The 22424-nt window shown below is 38.3% G+C and overlaps 1 protein-coding gene across 1 annotated transcript in view; it reads left to right on the plus strand.

Moving 5' to 3' along the window:
- NBAS (NBAS subunit of NRZ tethering complex) overlaps window positions 1-22424 on the plus strand; it is a 331777-nt gene that overhangs the window by 184843 nt on the left and 124510 nt on the right. The window contains exons 36-38 of the mRNA XM_070574395.1: window positions 12719-12886; window positions 15963-16076; window positions 16414-16537. Coding sequence (XP_070430496.1) covers window positions 12719-12886; window positions 15963-16076; window positions 16414-16537 — 406 coding nt within the window. The remainder of the gene's footprint in view (window positions 1-12718; window positions 12887-15962; window positions 16077-16413; window positions 16538-22424) is intronic.

The following is a 22424-nucleotide window of genomic DNA, read 5'->3' on the forward strand; positions in this document are numbered from 1 at the left end:
ACACTCAATATTATGTTTGTGAGATTCATCCATGCTATTATATGTGTTGTAGTTTATTCATTGTTATTGCTGTCTAGAAATTAATTGCGATACACATATCTTACTATTTATCCATTCTAATATTGATTGACATTGGTTTGTTTTCAATTTTGGCTACTAAAAACAATGCAATGTCATCATTTTGCAGATGTCTCTGGCGCACATGTGCAAACTTTTCTTTCGGGTGTCTACCCACCTAGCTCTGGAAGTGTACGTTATCAGTTATGTGTACCTTCAACCTCTGTTGATAGGCTCAAATGATCTTCCCAAGAGGTTTAACCAATTGCTCTCTCAACAGCAGTGTTTGGGATTGCCATTTACTCCAGGCCAGCACCTTGGCAGTGATAGTTTTCTAAATTTTACCTGTTCTCTTAAGTGTTTAATGATAACTAATTGTGATTTTGATTTGCATCTTTCTGATTACTAATGAAGATGGAAATACCTCAGGAGAGATCCTCTGTTTTGAGGTACTATGATTCCTCCTGGAAGAGAAACGAGAAAGTATATACCCACTGACACCTTTCTTCTGTTGGTCAGTGTTTTTACTACATGGAATGTAACTTTTCACGACTATTTCTAGCAAGATAGAATTGATATTTTTTTAGGTCGAAGAAAGTAGCTATTTCTGATATTCTAACTAGATACATTAAGAGAGGATAATCCTCTTTATAGATTGATTTCCACAGGATTCCTTTAAATAATAAGCTTCACTTTCAAAGTGTAAGATGTCATTCATTTTTCTAGTAACTATTTTGGAAGACGTCTGTTGTGATAAACGAGCTACACCTAATCTTTTTTTTTTGTTTTTTTGCTTTTAAATTGGCTGTATCCATCTTACCAAACTCATCTGTAGTTGCGCACTATATAGTTACTTTTACAGCTCTGATACAAGGCATTTGTTGTGGAATCTCTTGATGAAACTAGAGCAAAGATTATTTAGCTTTTGCCTATAGTGGAGTATGTACAACTGCTCCATTTCCATAACTCTTTCTTTTACATAAAAATTCAATTTGACAAGCATATTGAGTATACGCATGTATTCCCAGTTCAGTGCTAAGTGATCTGAGAGTCTCAAAGAAGTTTGTAATGTGACTTTTCGCCCTTAAGGAGTTTTCTCCATCCCTCCTGCAATGGTGACTCCAGGACAGCACTGACCAATAGGATTTTCTGGTGAGGGAAGTGTTCTCTAGCTCCACTGACCAGTATGGTAGCCACTAATCACATCTAGCCATTGAGTACTTGAAATCTGGGTAGTACAACTAAGGAGTGAAATTTTAAGTTTTGTTTAATTTTAATTAAGTTAAAATTTTAATAGCCACATGACGCTACTGGCTTCCAGATTGGGCGTAACAGTTCTGGGAGATCAGATACTCATGGAGGATTGTGTTCTGCCATCAGCACCGCAGACAGTGGGCCTTCTTGTTGCACTCCCTCTGCGTGGAATCCACAGCATTTCCCAGGGGCCTGGAGTGGCGTGGATACGTTTTGTCCTTTGGCTGGTTTTGACTTGTAGTTGTGCTGATAAGTTGTTATTTGATTTTCCCTCACTGGATGTGAAAGCAAGTTAAATTCGGTGGTGTTTTCTCCATGGGATTCAGAATTCTTATACTGGCCAGTGGTTACTAAATGTTCTGTATAGTCTTAGGAAGAGTTGGCAAATTTTACCATCTTTCAAGGTCCAGTTAAATAAAGACCTGCTTTTCATGAGATCTTCTTTATTCAAGTTTTGTATATTTTGAGCCTCTGATCCTTCCCAACTTATCCAGCTGCATCTCTCACTCTGTCTGTCTCTCCAGCCTCATTTCTTTTCATGCCTTCCAAACATGTGCTGTGTTCCAGTCACGCTGAACTTAGCACCGGTCTCTGAGTAGGCTCTTTCACCCCTCTGGTGTTATTTAGTTAGAGTTTTCTTTCTGCCTATGCTGCCCTTCTTGTCTTGTGCCCGGGTTATCTTTCTTACCCCTTGATCCTATCTAGTATCATTTTCTTTGCCAGGTTTTCCTTGAGTCCTCATTGCTCCTCCTCCTCTGTCTCCCGAGTGTTGTCACATCATTGTGTCAGCACTCGTGTGGTGTGGTGTGGCAATGTGTGGTAACTGGAAGTATGTCGTTTATCTTTGTACTCCCTCAATAGAGGGCTTGTCACATAGTGAATGCCTTGTAAATGTTTGATAAATCTCAGTGGGAAACTCTCACTGCATAAAGATTAGTCTGTGGTAAAAATGAATTAGAAAGTAAATTTTAGCCTAAAAATACAAGGCATTTCCGTTTAAATCATATGTGTGTGCTGTAGTGGCTATTGAGGTCCTGTTACGTGTTGGCCAGTGTAAGGGTATATCATTTCTTTGTTCAGTATAAAATTACAGAGTGTGTCTGCTGAGTTCAGCTCCATAAGCTTATTCCGAATCCCCATCCTTCTTTATAAAAATCCATGAAAAGCCTTCTGTGACTTTCGGGTTTCCTATTTTCTGTTTCTATAATGAGTTAGGAAGTGTCGACCTGGCCCCTTGGTGGCTTCTGTGGAGTAGGACATGCTGTGTTACCACAGTGGGCGTATATTGCTCCATTAGAGTCTCTTTAGTAAATGGAAGCCACCAGCAGTCCTTTACATGTTCCACTTAGCGAGGAAAAGGAATTCTTCCAAAATGATTGTCTTTTTTTCTCCCTTTTTTTTTTTAAGCTCCTTAAAAGCTTCCCTGTCTTCCTTTGTCCTCTTTCAGCAAGTTGTAATAGATCTAGATCTCATGAAGTGCTAATCCAGACCCTCAGCGAGCGCATTACGGCCTTGATTCACGAAGCACATTTCAGAATGCTATAGCTACTATTATTAGACTAAAATATAGTGCTTAGCTGTGAGATGCCGTGTGTTACACATTAACAGTAGATATAATAACCACGTTAAATTATAACTCATAAATGAGAGCTGACTGTATGTGTAATCTGCTTAATGCTCAAGACTTTCATTACTCAGTTGTGAAAATAATGATTTTTATTTATATTTCCAAGCAAAGTAAAGATGTAATTGCTGTGCAGTAGCATTTGCATTAGTACAAGTGGAGCCTACAAGTTTGACGATATTGGCTGTTGTCCCTGTGAACAAGATACTTGTTTATAAATAGAACAAAATGCGTAATTTGTGAATAACTACCGAAATTAAAGTTTTCCAGTTTCTTATTAATGTTACTTATTATGGTTTTTAGATATAACAGTATTCCACCACTTAGAGTATATTAACATTTTGTTTAGCTAGTATTAGTTATATCACTTAGCCGATGGTGTTTTCCCCAGATGAATCTAATTAGAGTTGGAAATGGATTATATACAAGGTTCCCATTAAAAAATCATTTTCTCTGTGGGAAATCTTGTTATAAACATTTTAAGGGGCTACAGATTTATACAACTGGACTAATTAATGTTTAGAACTTGGCCATGGGCTAAACGTAAAGCTTTTTCGAATTTATAAAAGGATCATTTAGAAATATTGAGATAAAAGTGAGCAAAATGGCAATTGTATTTCAATATCGTGAATAACCCTTTCTTTTTCTGTTCACCAGTTGATGGACATTTGGGTTGTTTCTACTTTTTATCTATCATGAATAACGTTGCTATGAACATTGGTGTACAAGTCTTTGTATGGAAATATGTTTTGATTTCTCGTGTAGGTACAAAGGAATGGAACTGCTGCATTGTATGGCGTATGTGTGTGTGTTTGAAGAAACTGCCAAATTGTTTTCCAAAGTGGCTGCACCATTTTACTTTCCCACCAGGAAGGTTTAAGGTTCCATTTTCTTCACCTGCTTGCTAATACTTGTTATTGACTGGCTTTTTGATTAAAGCCATTCTTATGGATGTGTGTGGTGTCTCATTATTGTTTTGGTATGCATTTCCAAATAACTAATAATAAGCATCTTTTCATGTGCTTATTGGTCATTTCTGTAGTTTCTTTGGTGAAATGGCTACAAATACTTTACTCATTTTTTAACTGTGTTATTTGTCTTCTTCTTATTGAGCTGTAAGAGTTTTTTGTTTGTTTGTTTGTTTGTTTTTTTGGAGGAAGATTAGCCCTCAGCTAACTACTGCCAGTCCTCCTCTTTTTGCTGAGGAAGCCTGGCTCTGAGCTAACATCCGTGCCCATCTTCCTCTAGTTTCTACGTGGGACGCCTACCACAGCATGGCTGCCAAGCAGTGCCATGTCCGCACCCGGGATCCGAACCAGCGAACCCCGGGCCGCCGAGAAGTGGAATGTGCGAACTTAACCGCTGCGCCACCGGGCCAGCCCCCAAGAGTTTTTTTTTTTTTAACCTCTGAATACAAGTCCTTTATCAGATGTCTGATTTGAAAATGTTTTTCTCTCAGTGTGTGACTTGACTTTTTACTTTCTTCATGGTGGCTTTTGAAGTTCAAAAGTTTTTAATGTTGCTGAAGTCCAGTTCACTAATATTTTCTTTTATTGCTTATGCTTTTGGTGTTGTATCTCAGATATCTGTGCCTGACTCAAGGTTGTGAAGATTCACTCCTATGCTTTTTTCTAAGAGTTTTGTTTATATATTTATTGATAAATAAGTAATAAGAAGCAGCTACTTTTTGTACGAGGTAAGTATAGGCTTGAGGAATATCCTCATTCAAACAGAAGAATTTAGAGCTTTACCTCATACCCAAAATTAACTCAATAGGATCATATTTGTTTTGTTTTCTTTTATGTGATAGCTTGTTCTTTTGTAAAGGATTTTAAATCTCATATTTAGTATGCAGAAAGACAACTTAATATTTTGAAGTTTTAAATGAAATAATTTCACCTGAAGTGGATTTTTCTTACAATTATTGCTTTTGGTAACGTCTTTTGGGATTTTCGTTCAAGCCATTTCATTCGGTTTAATTTTTATTTCCCCAGCCCCTATCTAAGGATTCTGTAGTTTTGTGGTTTGCCTCCATCTAACCCCGTGGTGCTTCAGTCCAAAACCACATCCTATAGTAACTTTTCACGTGGGACTCCTTCCCACTGATAATGTTGAGGATGTGAGAAATACACACATGGAACCAGTGAGGGATTTGGCCCAATTCCTTTGGGCCCTGTCTTTGTTCTCTGCCTCCCTAGGCCTACAGCTTTATAAAAATACGTAGCCCCAGGCAGTAAGCCTGGCCAATGTTTCCTTCTTACAGGGGATCCTTTGGATTCACGGTTCTCTGGAAGGGAGCATCTGGCAGCCATTGCCAGCATCTGACTTTTGAGCCCAAAAATATTGAACTTTATTGACCTTGAGTGTCTTTGACTCTTTTTTCTATTATTCTCAGTATTTTGGAGCACAGTGAGCATTTTGAAAGATGAATTCATAGCTTCATCTTGACTGGAATTTATAGTATTTTCTTTAATTACAAAAATAGTGCAGACTTTTATTTTAACAATCCATTTGAGGGCAGATAGGAGTTCAGATAATCAACATTATCTGGCATACTTTATTTCTTGGAAGTAAAAAAAAAGGAGATATGAAACATTTATTTTATTTATTTATTTTTTGTGGGGAAGATTGGCCCTGAGCTAACATCTGTTGCCATTCTTCTGCTTTTTGCTTGAGGAAGATTGTCACAGAGCTAACATCTGTGCCAGTCTTACTCTACTTTATATAGGATGCTGCCACAGCATGGCTTGACGAGCAGTGCTCGGTCCTCGCCTGGGATCCAAATCAGCAAACCCCAGGCCGCTGAAGCGGAGCATGCAAACCCAACCACTATGCCAACGGGCCAGCCCCAAAATGTGAAATGTTTATGATAAAATGGTACTGTTTGTTAACTTTTGATATAAGATACATGGATATTTATTCTTAACTTTGGCCTTTCTGCCTTTTTCAGATATAAAAATAATTGTATCAATAATACGTTAATATATAAGTTCTCTTTCTTCCCTCTCAGTTCTTTCTCTCCACTCATTCCATGAATCCCCTTGCTCAGAGGTGAACATTTTGACCTTTACGTATATCCTTCCACAGTTTTTCTAAGTGTAGACAGATTTTCTGTACAGCTCTCCTTTGTCTCCTGGAGGATTATTATTTTGTTTTTAAGCTAAAATGAATTCATACTGCATATATTATTTTGAAGCTTGCTTTATTCATGTAACGTTCTGTGTCATGGATGTCTGCCCCTGTTGTTACATAGACACCATATATGTGGTGATGGGTGGTGGTCATTGGAAGCATGTACCATGGTTTATTTATCTTTCCTTTGTTTTTAGACATTTAAATTGTGCCAAGTTTTCCTCTATTTTAGGTTGAACGGCACTGAGCAGTTCACATGTACACATGTACACATCTTTGCATGCTCATGCTAGTATTGCTCTGGGATAAAATGGTAGAAATGGGCTTCCGGGATAGATAGTTTCCTGTTTACTTATGATTTATTCTCCATAACTTTGTGTAAGTGCTGATTAAACAATTGGACGTGGAAAAAGAAAATAAAAATGTACTGCATATGTCTCTGTTTTTCATAACTATAGATCTCTTAATCTGGGTCCTGGATTGGTAGGAGAGCCAAGAAGGGGTTAGTCCCTAAAACTCCTGAAATAGTGTGGCATATTTGGTGTCTCTGTGTGTCTGTTTATGACTTTGTCTGTTCATGTGTGTATACATGCATGTGCCTTCACTTTTCTGAGGAAAGGACTTATAGCTTTCATCAGAAATGTATAGAGGTCCATGACTCCCAAAGGTAAGAGCGTCTAAATTGTAGCCTGGCCTGTTAATTAGCAGATGAACTGAATGAAGTAGAGTCAGACTTTAGAGTGGTTTATTCCATGGGGTATTTTTGTACTGCTTCTTGTCACGGATACTTCTAAATGTGGCATCACTGGTAATAAAGATTGCATTCTTAATATTTTGAGTTCAGGATGAAATTGGCTATCAATAAGGGTCAGGTGCAGGGAAGTACTTTGGATTACCTAAAGATTGTTGGAGGAGAAAGGATAGTGGTTGAGCTCGGTTTGAGCCGTTTGTAATCCTTACCTAGTTTGTGTGTACCACCAGCTCAGTTTACAGTAGATAAACAGGTTTCCCAGGAATTAACGTTTATATTATCAGACACTAGAGAAAGCAGTTCCTAAACAGATTATTCGTTTTAGTAGTTGATCAACAAGAATCCTTTCTGTAAGCCAAGCTTGACATGTGGAACTATCTGTGTTCTTGTGACCCTGTTTGGTAATGATGTCTCTTGTAGGATTTGAAAAATATTATTAGTGCTTAGTAAGTTAACCTTTGAGCTGTGAAGCACACTTGACGTTAATGAGATTTCATGTTAAATTTTATGCTGGGAGTTGTTGATTTGGTTTTGGGGATTAATCTATTTCTGCTGTTATATACTCTAAATTAATTAACAGTGTGCATCTATGAATTTAAAAAATGCCAACAGAAATCATCTCAGGAGTAAATTTTGCCTAACCATTTTTTTTTCTTCCCCTATTACATATAGTTGAAAGAAAACTATTTTTCTCTTTAATGACTCTGGTTACACTATAATCTTGGTAGACTGCCTCCAAATTAAATGCTTCTTCTGTGGTTCAAATGAGCCTTTTATTTTACTTTCTCTTTTGTAATTCTCATTAGGGGGATGTCTTACAGAAAATCCTTTTATCACATCCATTTCTGAGCGTGTGGATTTCATTTATCTCCTGAAACAAACTTTTAAGTTTCATATGTTTTAAATTTGTTATCTTGAGTTAGCCCATCCATATGAACAGCAAGAAAGTTTAGGTTCATTTGATGAAGTGAAGTAATTGTTTTGTAGCCTGTGTTTTTTGCTATCTTTCAATTTTCCTCTGACTGAAGTTGTATTCTGTTTAAGTGCCGTATTTCTTACCATGTTTATATTTTTAGTTCTATACTTGGATTAGTTGATGACATTCAAATCATTCAGTACACCCTCTCAATTAAGAAGATTCTAAAGATGAACAGGAATGGAAAATGTGACATGAAATCTTATTTGAATAACATTTAGCTACTGTAGGCACATCATATTAGGCTTTAGAAAGTATATCTTCAAATATTTAAATAGTGCAGTAAAACTAGACTGCTTACACATATCTACAGATACAAATTACACATTAGGGAGTTTCACATGCTCTGAGGATATAGCAATGAATAAATATAGTCATTGCCCTTGAAAAGCTCCTGTCTAGTTGAGAAGACAAAGAGACAAACAAAATCATAATATCAATATATTCTGGCAAGTGCATTAAGAGTGTGCATATAATGCTATGAGTGCATTGGAGAGGGGTATTACACTGTCTTAACAGGATTTTACTTACAGCAAAAATATTACATGTCAAGGAAAATATGGAACATCCTTATGACCTTGGAGTAGGCAAAGACTTCCTAAATATAATAGAAAAGATACTAATCATAAAATGAAAAAACAGATATCTTGGACTAATTTAAAATTCAGAACTTCTGTTAATCAAAAGACACCATTAAGACAATGAAAAGATAATCTGTAGAGTAGTAGAAAATTTTCACAACCTATATATCTAGTAAGCGGTGTGCATCCAGAATATACGAAGAACTCCTACAAATGAATAAGGAAGACAGTTAACTAACAGAAGAATGGGAAAAAGATTTGAACAGACACGTCACAAAAGAGGATACTCAAATGGCCAACAAATACATGAAAAGGTACACAACTTCATTAGTCACTGGAGAGATCAAATTAAAATGAGAAAGAGGTACCATGACATACTCACTAGTACTGCTAAAAGGAAAAAGACATGTAATACCATGTGTTGGCATGGATGTGGAGCAACTAGAACTCTTGTAGTTGCTGGTTAGAATATAAATTGGTATAACCATTTTAGAAAATGTTTGGCACTGTTTACTAAGTCTGGACCTATGCATACTCTGTGTCTTAGTAATTCCACTACTGGGTGTATACCCAGAAAGGCATGTGTTCACCAAAAGATAATTACTAGCATGTTCAGAGCAGCTCTATTGGTATTAGCTCCAAATTGAAGAGTACCCAAATGCTCATCAATAGAAGAAAGGATAAATAAGTTCTGACATAGTCACACAACGTAGTACTTTTGCATTAGCAGTGTAATAGCGTTACACTAATGAGTTAGACAATAACTACTTGCAAGAATATGAATAAATTTATGTTGAGTAAAAGAAATCATACACAAAAGAGAACATAATTCCATTTATATAAAATATAAAAATAGGCAAAATAAATTTATGCTTCTAGAAGTCAGGATAATGTTTATCTCGGCAGTGGTGGTGGCTGGAAGTGAGCGCAAGACAGATATCTTGGATTCTGGTGATGGTATATTTCTTAGTCTTAGTGCTGGTTCCCTGGGTGTGTTAAAATGCATCAAACTGTACCCACAGAGGAGAGGGTGCATAACGTTCCTGATTGCTGAAATTGAGAGAAAGAACTGAGAATGTAAGGCCCCTAGATGGCCTCTTGGTTATGCCTATCAATAGAAAGGGTGCATTCTGCTCTAGCCTGTGTTCCTTGAGGTTAACACATGTGGGCTGTTTTATTTATTTGTTTTGGTACTAAGCCTTTAAAATCCAGTGTGTTTTACATTTGCAGCACATCTCAGTTTGGAATAGTCATGTTTCAAGTGTGCTGTTGCCCCACATGACTGGTGGCTACTGTGTTGGACAGCACAGGTTTGAGGCAGTTCTGGAAGTTTGTTCCGCTCAGTTTCCCACTACTGGGCTGATCTGGTGATTTTGGTTAGATGTGTCTGCTCTGTAGACTCAGCTCCTCCTTGGAAACTTTGCTCTAAGATAGAGATTTGCATAAAGATTGCAGCTTCAGTGTGACTGTAGATTGAAGCCATATTCTTCACTCCAGAATAAAGATGATAATGCTCATTTTTCTGATTTCTGCTCACATTCTTTATTATTTTTAAAAAATAAATCAAGTTTCAGTTGTAGGGTAACAGAAAACATTCTAGCTATTATGAGCAGAAGGAGATTTTTTATGGAGAATTGGGGTCTTACGAAATCATTGAAAGGACTGGAGGAGCAGGCTTTAGGTGTTAATTTGTAAGAGTAACTACTAGAACAGTGTTGCAGAACTTGCCTGCTAAGGGAGCTGCAATCTGCCATACGCAGCTGGAAAATCAGAAAGCTACTCCTTATCACTTGGCTCCAATGCCACGCTGATTCTGCCAAGATACCAGCCAGCAAAATGGTGCTTCATACCTGTCCTTTAACCCCATGAAACTGGGGTCTGGGCACTGGGGCTTATATTACCACTGCAGCAAAAAAGCAACTAGGACTATAAAAAAAAAAGAATGAAAAAAAGTTAAGTTTACTGCCTGCCAGTAGAAATCACGGAAATAACACAAGTATGGTCTCTGGTATAGTTCTGCCTCCCAAATTCCATGCAGTGGCTACACCTGTTTGAAGAAAACTAGGTCACGTGTGCAAAGCCAGCTATAGGGAGTCTGGGAAATGTAGTCTTGAGCTTTTCCACTTCTAGACAGTCTGTAAGGGGGTCAGAATGGAGTTGAGTGAACCAAGCTGCAGTATCTGCCACAATCTGAAACCCAGGAGAGGTGCTGTTTTTTATTGGCACCTAAACTCCAAACAATTATTTTTAGCATGGTTGCCTTTATAAATACACAAGCAGTTTAACATGATTTTTTTAATTAGCCTGTCTTCTGTTTTTTCTATGTTGTTTTCATAATTAAGTTATAATACATAATATTGCATTGATAGTTTATACTTTTCTCAATGTCCATAAAGCCCATAGGAAACACAATTTTTTTAATGGAGACCTATTTCACATATTAATTGTATAAGTTTAAGGTGTACAACATATTGATTTGATACATTTATATTGCAATAGCATTGCCACTGTAGAGTTAGCAAACACCTCCTTTGTGTCACATGATTATCATTTCTTCTAATGTTGGGACACAAATTTTTATTTTCATGTAAAAGCATAGTTTAGAAAATCTTATGAGAAACCTTAACCAACACCAAACTGGGCAAGTTGTAAGCTTTGGTTAATATAGCTTAAATACATTGCCCTTTAGAAGTCAGAATACAATTCAGAATGATTTTCTAGAAATTATCAAGCATCCTAACATGAAGTATTCATTTTCTGTTGCTGCTATAACATATTACCACAAATTTAGCAGCTTAAAACAGTGCGAATTGATTATTTTATAATCTCCATAGGACAGAAATCTGGCAGGCTCGGGTGCGTCTCTGCTCAGAGCCTCACATGGCCAAACCAAGGGGCTGACAGGTCGGTGTTCTTTTTGGAGGTCCTAGAAGAGAGTCTGTTTCCATGCTCATTCATGTTGTTGACGGAATTTAATTCCTTGTGGTGGTAGGACTGGAGTCCCCATTGCCTTGCTGCCTGTCACCTGAAGGCTGTTCTCAGCTTCTAGATGCTTCCTGCATTCTTTGACTTGTGGTCTCCTTCCTCCATCCTCAAAGCCAGCAGCGATGGGTTGAGTCCCCTCAGGCCTCAGATCTCTCCGGCTTCTTCCCCTGTTGCGTCTCCCTGACCCTCTTTCTCTGACCCTGGCTGGGAAAGAGTCTCTGCTTTAAAGGCTCACGTGATTAGGTTAGTCTCACTCGGATAATTCAAGATAATCTCCTCACCTCAAGCTCTGTGTCCTTAATCACTCCTGCAAAGCCCCTTTGCCATGTAATGTAACATATTTTCAGGTTCCAGGGATTAGGATGTGGGCATCTTTGAGGGCTCGTAATTCTACCTACCATGTACGGCAACTATCAGGTTGGTCTAAAACAGTGCCTTTAAGTATTTGTTGTGTGATGATGTCTTGGTAATCACTGAGTGAGTACATGATTTGTCCTTTTTTCTTTCTTGAATAACTTATTAGTGAATGATGTGCTGTAGACCTAAATAGCCTAAATAAGCTATCCTTCTATGAGTGGCAAGAGAGCTATTGAAATCGGAAGACTAGGCCTTAATTTTTCTTTCATTTAACTGGGATACTTTAGAAAAAATAAGTAGAAGTAGATAGACACTAAACCAAGAACTTTATTTTTGTAGAACAAATAATATTTTTCTTTGATCAAAAGCAGATGTGGTCGCTGTCATTTTTATTTAAAAGAATGCTAATGTATTGGTGTTTTTCCTCCACATGGACTCTCTCAGGTTGGTAAATGGAAAGTTAGAGTTTTGGCTGATTGCTTCAGGATTGGCAGGAGCTTCCATGTTATAAACCTTTTAAACACTGTTAATCATTCACTTGTTTAGATGAAACAAAATGGCTTTCAGCATTTAAAGGTGTATCATCTGAATCTCTGCCTCTGTCTGGGTAGCAGTAGCATTGTTCAAATGGATAATTTATTTCTTAATTAATCTAAATAATAAATACTCTGTCTTGTCAAAGAAATGAACATGAGTATTTCATGGGTAGGATATTAGATTGATAAAACAATAAAGAACCCATTATTGGCTTTATAAATGTTTCTGAAAGGGACTATTTGACTAATGTACTGTGATGTTTTTTCCTTTACCAAATTTTCTTTTGTAAATGGTTCAAGGAGATACAGTATGCCAAGAGTGCTTTGTTTCACATTTTTTTGTTACTCGCAAAGATGGATTTTTTATCTATCTTCATGTCTAATAGTTTTCAGTAGTCCCATTGTCGCTCTCTGTTCTTGTGACAATGCACATTTTTGCACTTGCCATTTTGTTTTTTAACACAGGATGAAGTAAGCGTTCCAGGCAGCAACTCAGCTGACCTATTGCACTGGACCACAGCTGCCACCATGAAAGTGCTTTCCAACACCACGACGACCACCAAGGCTGTGCTGCAGGCTGTCAGTGACGGGCAGTGGTGGAAGAAGTCTTTAACTTACCTTCGACCCCTGCAAGTAAGCAAGTGTCTTTCTTTTTAAAATCAGTTGTGTAGGGGGCCGGCTCCGTGGCCTAGTAGTTAAGTTTGCGTGCTCCGCTGTGGCGGCCCAGGGTTCGGATCCTGAGCCCGGACATGGCACTGCTCGTTAGGCCACGTTGAGGTGGTGTCCCATGTCCCACAACTGCAACCTAGATATACAACTATGTACAGGGTGGGGGTTGGGGAGATAAAGCAGAAAAAAAAAAAAGATTGATAACAGTTGTTAGCTCAGTTGCCAATCTTTAAAAAAAAATAAATAAATAAAATCAGTTGTGTAGTTTTTAGCAACTCATTAGCACTGCTCTTCAGTTGTTAAGAAATCTAGGCTTCCCATCAGATATAGAATGAGTAATTTATTTTATAGAATGTAATATAGTCCCATAGAGTAGTTGCAAAAGACACTGATATAGATTCAGGTATGGTCTGGCTTATATGTCAGAATTAAAGTTTAGTGGGATGAAAAGAAAAATAATTTTATCAATGCTTACTCTCTTGTGCTGTGTTTCTACAGGCCAGTAGTTGAGAAAAAGTGCTAGGCACTATCTTGGGGGCTGTCTTAGTTCTTTTAGGCTGCTATAACAAAAATACCATGGATTCGATGGCTTAAGCAACAGACATTTATCTCTCTCAGTTCTGGAGGCTGGGAAGTCGAAGACCAAAGCGCTGGCAGATTTAGTGTCTGGTGAGAACCTGCTTCCTGGTTCATCGACACCATCTTATCACTGTCTTCACATGATGGGAGGGGTGAGGGAGCTCTCCGGAGTCTCTTTCATAAGGGAGTTGATTCCATTCATGAGGGCTCTGCCCTCAGGACCTAATCTCCTACCAAAGGCCCTTCTTCTTAATACCGTCACATTGGACTTAGGGTTTCAACATATGGATTTTGGTGGGGGGACACATTCAGTCTTTAGTAGGTAAAGAGAACAGTTTAACAGATTTCTTTCAGCCACTTTGGAAGTAGAGGTCAGGACAAGCAGCGGAGCAATTGAGTTTGCGTTCTGTGATGTTTTAACCCATCGTTTCCCTACTGCCTTCAATTCCCAAACTGTGATCCTTTAGTCTCACATTGGAAAATGGAGGTGAAAAACAAGCACGTGCTTTCTTATAAGTTCACCCCAAATACCGGCTATTTCTCTCATTCCTTCATTCATTCTGCCAATACTTACAGGCATTTTCTATGGGTCAAATACTGTGCTAATCACTGGGAATAGAGTTAGGAAACACTTCTGTCTAATTCCCTTCTCCTCTGGAACCTATATTGTAGTAGGAGAGACAAAGAAACCAACAAATAAAATATTTATGTAATAATGTAGTGGCAGGTGGTAAGGAGTACTGTGAAGATAAGTTAAGCAAGGTAAGGGAATCCTCATGATAACTGAGGGAGTGAAGTTCTGATTTAGATAGGGAAGGTAGGTTTCTCAGAAGAGGAATCACTGAGCAGAAACCTGATTGAGCCCAGTAGAACAAGTGCAAAGCCCTTGTTGAGAGAATGTGCTTGACATCTTTGTAGAACACAAAGGAGGCCAATGTAGTATGCGCTGAGTGAACAATGGGAAGAATGGTAGGAGATGAGATCAGAGAGGTGGCGAAGAGGTCAACTATATAAAGCCTCGTATGGACTATGGTAGGGACCACAGGTTTTATTCTGAGTAAGATGGAAAGCTGTTGGAAAATTTAGGCAATGCAATGTGTGATCCACCTTTACTTTTAAGAGACCATTTCACTGCTGTCTAGAAAGCTGGCTGTAGTGTAGCAAAAAGACTGATCTCTATTCCGGTAGTCCAGGTGAAAGACAGTGGTGGTTTGGACAAGGGTAGCCACGAAGGAAGTGGGAAGTGGTTGCTTTGGGGATGTATTTTGTGGACCTGCTGATGGTCTAAGTATGGGATATGCAGGAAAGAGGAGAAGTAAGGATGATAGCCCAGACGGTTGGGTAAATGAAGATACCATTGACTGAGGTGCTATGTGCTTGACTTTGGGGTAAGTCTGTACATCTCTTATCATTGCATGTATCATACTGGATCATGATTACAGTTACTTTTCTGTCTCACATGTTGGGCTTTTTGAGGGTGTATGTCTTAGATAAAGTATTTAACACTGTGCCTAGTATATAATTTTCATTAACTATCAGTTGTAATTTTTATCATCATTTGCAGCAGCAGCTTCATTGTTTCCCTGGGCTATGCTTGGCTTAAAGTAAGCGCTCAGTAAACTTTGGAGGGATGGGTGAATATCTTTTACTTGGCTCTTCCAATAAGGAGCTTTACAGTCTATCTGAGGAAGGCACAACATAATTAACCATACTAGAGATACTAAAGTATTACTAATGAGGATTGCTGATGACAAGTCTTAAAGGCATTTGTGTGGATTGTAGTTGTGGAGGAGGTGGGGATAATGAAAGGGACACAGTTATATCTTGCTTCTGTCTGGTAGGGTTTCAGCAGGTGGGGTCTGAGGTGGGCCTGGAAGGAGAGGTGGAATCTAACTGGGCAGTCAGCATGGACAGGCCCCTCATAATGGAAGAAAGGTGTAGAGGCCAGTGGGATGCATAAAGTAGATTGTTTTGGTTGGAGCGGCGAGTTAGTCTTTAACATTAATTAACATTTGATAAGCTTAAATGTTATTCTGCTTAGTTTAGGCTTGATACTGTTGACTGTTTGCATTGTTCACAGGTACTAAAGGTTTTTTGAGCCAGTGAGCAGTATACAAAATGATGTTTTAGGAAGGTTATTCTGACTATAATATAGAAAACTCACCATGTGTATAACAGTGATTGCATCAGCATTTCTGATTCATTCATGTCAGAGTGCCCAGGAAAATCAAAAGGCGCAGCAGGATGAGGTTGGAGTGCTTCTTAGAATGTGGTTATTATTCTTACATTCTCTGCAGGGTGCCTATGTCACTCTGACTCTCTCTTTAGATCACACAACGCACATTGATCAGTTTCTCCTGAAATGAGTTCTTCCTTCCTTCCTTCTTCCCTCCCTCCCTCCCTCGCTGCCTTTTCAGCTCTCTTTCTTTTTATCCACTCTTCTTCACTTTGTTCTCTTTAGGGGCGAGAATTTGGTGGTGCTTATCGAATTAGAGCTGTAGCCAATGAAGATCTAGAAAAACAAGGCTGTCATCCTTTTTATGAATCTGTCATCTCCAATCCCTTTGTCGCAGAGGTAAGGACAGTGTGCCTAAGAACATAGATTTAATCGTCACGTTGTTGTGGGCATTTTAGTATAAACAAAAACTAAAATTTTCCTGAAAATGTACTTCTTTGGCTTTGTTTTTACTCAGGTTATTCATTGGTTTTGTGTGATTTGTTTCTTATACATTACCACATATTATGAGATTAAAATCTATTTAAAGTTTCACATAAAGTAATATGCTTTAGTAAGTGAGAAGTTATAATTCAAGTCACCAGAAGATATAAAATCCCATAATTGTGTTTTCTAAGAATATCTTCATGGACAAAAAGACACCCTACTCAATGATGTAACTGCTTCTTTTATCTAGTCTGAAGTAACCTATGACACCTATCAGCATGTCCCAGTGGAAAGCTTCGCAGAAGTATTGCTGAGAACTGGAAAACTGGCAGAGACTAAAACTGAAGCGGAAGAAGTATTTCCAACAACAGAAGGTATGAAAGAAGGTTCTAGTCCATTGACAGGGTGTAACATATTAGGAGAAAAATAATTAAAAGTGTATGAATGAATGAGAGCTAAGAAAAACAAAAATAAATTTTTCAGTAATTTTGAATAGCTTAACTTGACACCATCATTTATTTGAAATATGTATTCAATACTTTGTTTTCCAGATACTTACTAATATTAAGGATTTAAAAGGATAAATATGATACAATTTCTATCTTTAAATTTTTAATTATGTAAAGTAATTCTTATAGTGAATAGTATAAGTACTCAATAAATATTTCTTTCTTTTTGCTTGTATGTGTTAGTTAGGAACTCTTAAGTATTTACTTCATAGAATGCAGATGTCTACTTGATCTTAAGAATTTTCTGTGTGGTGGCATATCTTTACATGTAGAATTTTTTGAGCAGAATTAAATGTATGCAAGTTTACCAAAGGCACCTTGCCATTTGTCCTTTTTTCTCTTTAGCCTCCTTACTTCTTTTCAAGATTCTAGGGTCATTTCCTTGACTATTTTCTTTCAATTCCCACTGTCTCTGCTCTGCCATCCTTAGTGAATACCTCATGACTTAAGGGCTGCTGAAGCTCCAGCTATCTTATCTATATCCCAGGCATCAGTAAGGAGGAAAGGAGGGGGAAGGAAGGGGAGGGAAAAAAGTTTTCTGTCAACAACTTCCACTTACATATTCCTGGCCCCCTCTAACTGCCAGTAAACCTGGCTGATGCTGTCTTTTACCTCAGCACATGGCTGTGTGGAATAAAATTTGGGAAGATGTATACAGAGAATAGAATTGCCATTTTCCCAGAAACCTGATATGATAACTTGTTTTTGGATAATCTTTTCCTTCATTTAATATTTATATGTAGTTGGGAAAAGGGAAAGTGAATACCACTTCTCCATCCAATGTGCGGGCCCCTTGAATACTGGAGGTTTATTAAGTGTACCCTTTTTCTTCACTTCTGAGGTGCATGTTTTTCTACTTGTTATCACTTCTAAAACCAGAGTGTATCTCACAGTCGATGAGTACATTTATGTTTCTTTTTTCCTCCAAAAAGCTATTGTTAAATTCTTGGTATGTCTTATAAATTATACTGAATATATATGAAGAGTGTAGTTGCATTGCTGTTTCCTCTTTTAACTTTTCTTTATTACTTCTTGCTTTGCTTTTCTTTTTAAAAAAATGTCTTTATTTGTTTTCAATTCCATAGACATTTATTTGTAGCCAGCATTCAGTTTGTCTACTGTGAGACGGGCCCTGTGTCAACTGCTATTAATACACCATCTTATTTAATCTTCATGACAAACCACCTGGTATTTATCATCAGTCCTATTTTACAGATAAAGAACCATGTCTCATGGACATGAAATCATTTTTTCTGGGTTACGTAGCCAAGAATTGGTAGAACTTAATTCAAATTCAGCTTTATTCAATCATTGAAGGTGGATAGTACTCCTCCCATTGTACCAGTCTCTGCAAGAAGTGAGGCAAAAAATGTAGGAAGAGCATTAAACAAATCAACAAATAAAAACGTCAGTGGTGTTGTTTAGTTTGATATTTTCTGTTCAAAATTTGTCAGTATGTTGAAGGTATAATTTTTGCAAGATGGAGTTTGTGAATAGGAGAGAAAATTATCCTGAAGAATAAAAGCACCTCAAAATGGAATTATTATTTGTTCCTCTTTCATTTCACCACACATGACATTCCCATACTCGTAGTAAAGGGTAAAATTCTGAAGGTGTAACACACAGGAATGAGAGGTGTCATCTGTTTCACCCATTTGTTTCTCAAACCTGCTTCTGAATAAATTGTCTTTAATTATTTACTCATGGATCAAATTATGATTGATTATTGGGTTGGTTTGTTCAGATAGACTCAAAGACCTTAGGAAAATACTGGGTTAGCTGTGGAAGTATCACCTGTTGATTGGCGTAATAATGGACTGAAGTAGTAAACAGGAAGTTTGGAAACAGTGATTCATATAATATTTTTATTTATCAGTTAGCTTGCAAGTTGCATATAGTGAATTGAGTACCTCTCATACAGAAGATATGCCTCACACGAAGGCAGAATCGTGGACTCATGGTAAAGGTCTAAAGATGGTAAAAACTCTGCCTAGAGTAGACCCTCTCAGACTGATTTCCCAGTTTATTAAGGCTTCTGATATTTTCCAGAGCTGTTTTTGGAGAAAGCCTCAGGCCCTTGTGAGACACAGGTTTCTGGGTTATTAGGCCTCCTCTTTTCATAGGGTCCTTAGAGTACTTGACCATCTTTGCTGTAGTCGGTAACTAAACTATGAGGCATCAAAATGATCTTGAAACGTGAAGCAAATAGAGAAGTTTTCTTGAGGAGCAGTGTAGAGTAGAGGAACCATACTTGATGAGGAGCCAGGGGATCCCCCTCCAGTTCCCTTTCTCACCATGTATGCATTAGTCATTGAAGGTAGGTCCTTGAACTACCTATGTGTCAGATACTGTCCTAGTACTTGGAATATAAAGTTGAGGGAGACACTGTCCCTGTCTTCAAAGGACTTACAGTCGAGGTGAGGAGACAGACAAATTTGTGCGTGATAAGGACTGTGCCAGGCACACACAAGAGGCGTTGGGATTATAAACGTCTGACAGCTGAGTGAAAAGGTGTTTGAAGAGGGTTCCTGGAGCAGATGATATTTGACCTGGGTTTTGAAGGATGAGTAAGAGTAATGTAGATGAAAAGAGGGGGGGGAATTGAGAGGGAGGTGGGTTGGGAGAGGGAGAACTGGGCGTGTTTTAGGAAGAGGCATTAAAATTCACAGAAGCAAAGGTGATAAACATCATGGCTTTTCAGGGATTCGTAAATTATTCTAATAACTGGAGAGGAGTTTATGTGGGCAACCAGTGAAGAAATGAGGCAGTAGTAGGCTGCGAGGAAATGCAAGGCCTATGTGCTAAGTTAAACGTTTTAAATGAACCCTCTACTGAAAGCGACAGGCGTTCAAGCTGAAGAATATTATTCAGGTTTTCTTTACTTCCATTTCCTCATCAACGAGATGGACATAACAGCCTCTGTGGTCCATCACTGGCCTGCTGCTCTCCAGTGATGAGGATGGGGCCCTCTCTTGTGCACCTTTTCTTAGACTAGTCCTTGGCCTGCATTAACTTCCTTGCCATCATCTTGCATTTTGGTTGATCCAGTTATTATTCCCCCTTGTTTTCAAGGCCTGCTGCTGTCATTCTCCATCCTGGGGACACATTAGGGAATTTTTAAGAAATACTGAAGTCTGGGATCCACTGTGGACCATTTATTTCAGAATCTCTGAAGTGGGGCCCATGCAGCAAATATCTTTTAGAGTTCCTCAGGCAATTCATTTGTGAAACTATGGTTAAGACCCTGTGGAAGTTTCACTGAAGGTGTTAGATTCTCCCCAACTATCATATGTCTGTTCTTCAAACTCTGACACACTGGCTTCCTGAGCCTCTCACCTGGTGTCCTGGCAAGGCCACCTATACCTTTTATGTCTGTGTCTAGTCTCTTCAACTTGAGGGTCAAACTCTGAGTGCCTTATCTATTTCTAACACTATTACTAGGGCTGTGAGGGTTTTCTCTATGCTGGGTGCAAAATCAGTGTCTCTTCATAATGATGAGAGTCAGCATGGTGTGTACATAACAGACATTGGGACAGACACTGAGGATCTCTGCTCTTGGTGACTCTCCTCGAGTTCCCAGGGGCGGGTGTGCTGTTATTTTAGCGGTGTAGGTGAGATTTTAGCAGGTCTGTAGGGATGTTCTTTCTGCCCCTGTGTCTCTTCAAGTTGTCTTTCATGACATTCAGATTTTAATATCCCACCAAAGGAAAGAATCCATGTCCATTAAAGTATTTTTTAAAAACTCAAATATTTTTGAATTGAATGGGAAAAACATTCGAGAGCACCTACTGTGTGTATTAAGCATGGAAGTTTTTAAAATGTAGAACTGGTTTTAATAATAATCATTCTTTACGTTTGAGTTTGTAATTTAAGTATTTTCATAAATACTATCACACTTCTATCTCTTGATGATGCTAATGTATCTGAAACAGATATTTTTGGCTATTTTATAATATCAAATATTTGTCAGAAACTCAGCAGAATTGAGGAATGATATAGGTTAAATGACTCAAATTAAAAATTGTAAAAATGTGACTACCAACTTTGGTTCAGAAGTAGGTCATAGTACAAATTAAACTTCCCAACGTGATCTGACTTTTCAGAATTTTTTAATAAAGTTGATGAAAACATTTTATGGAGACTAGCTGAATAAAATTGATCATTATTTATTTAGCTAAATGAATGATTTAATGGCTGATGATTTCCAAATCAATAATATGGTCCTCTGTGAATTTGGTTCTGGAATTAAATTTATCATAGAGTGCTTTCCAGAGGCACTTGTTTTGCACGGAATTAGTACTTGGAGGCTTAGGCATAGATTTAATCTGATTTTGCTCTATAACTTGTTTAGAAAATGCATCGTAGTCAAGGTTTGAAAACAGGCACTGCAAATTGAATTCATACACACTACTAAATGTAGGGCAGGTCTTTTATTTTATTTATTTATTTTTTAATATATCTTGAATGTTAATCTGGAATCACTGTGACTCAGTCTGCAGCCAGCATGACATATACCAGTGGAATAGTGGAATCAGTCTACTTCAGATTCTCACTTACATAATTTTGTCAAATGTTGCTTCAGATGGTCTGCTGATCCAAACACTGAGAAGCTTCCTATATGTGGGATTTGATTTCCACTTTGTAAGAATCCTTGAGGCTCAGTGAGGGCTGCCAAGGAAGTTTATATGCCCAGGGGTGGAGTGGGGACTGATGTCCCCCCCTTCCCCATCAGTTTGCTTTAACGATTCACTTGTTAGTCAGGAGTGGCTCTGAGCTGGGCACTTGGGTTGTAGAGATTCATGATCTGTGATCCAGTTGTGGGAGAAAAAGATGTTCTGAGTTAACACATGAGTGTTACATGTGTGTGTAACGTGAGTAGCACAGTAACACAGTTGTGTTAGGGATCAGGGAAGAGAGAAAATCCCTTTCCTTGCAACGTGGGGACGTGTGGGATGGTGACATACTGCACCCTGGCCATGTTCCTAGTCTTGGAGCAACTGGGAGTTCGTGGACTTTGTGTGGCCAGAAACTCAGCTGCCTGAGTGCTGGAGACGAGGCATATATAACTCGTCCAGAAGTACCTTTCTGGGAAATAAATAACTGACAGCTTGAGCATTTGCCACGGTTATCAGAGAGGGCTTTTTCTCTTTCCTTCCTCTAATGTTTTATTAAGAAAATTTTTAACTGCACAGAAAAGTTGAGAAAATTCTACAGTGAATTCCTATATACCCTCCACCTAGATTCTACAGTTAATATTTTACCATACTTGATATAAATATTTCTCTCCACCCCCTCTCCATCTACCAAATTCAACTTATTTTTTGACGCAGATAGTGGTGAAATAACCTGACTAATACCCACACTGAGCAATCAAAGAGGAGAAGAGGATCTGGTGACACCCACGCAGAGGGGGATCATTTGAGGAACAGATGCTGGGGAACATGGTGACCCTGAAGCCAAAGTGCCTAGTACTACAGAGAAATTTGAGAGAAGAGACGAATGGATTTGGTGACCTTTGAAGGTGTATCAGTTGGGACACAGGCATGGAAGCCAGCTTCTAGGGACTTGAGGAAAGAATGGGTGTCAAGGTAATGGATGCAGTAGGGGACAACCACTCATTTAAGAAGTTTAGTGATGCAAACAAGGAGGGGACTATTGAATTTGTTAGAGTAGAGAGCTCTCAAGGGAAGAACTTTTTTTCCTAAGACTGGAGTGATTTGTTTATATGCTGGCACAGGGCAAATAGAAAAGA

Source organism: Equus przewalskii, chromosome 14 (assembly GCF_037783145.1).
Source record: "Equus przewalskii isolate Varuska chromosome 14, EquPr2, whole genome shotgun sequence".
Lineage (NCBI taxonomy): Eukaryota > Metazoa > Chordata > Mammalia > Perissodactyla > Equidae > Equus > Equus przewalskii.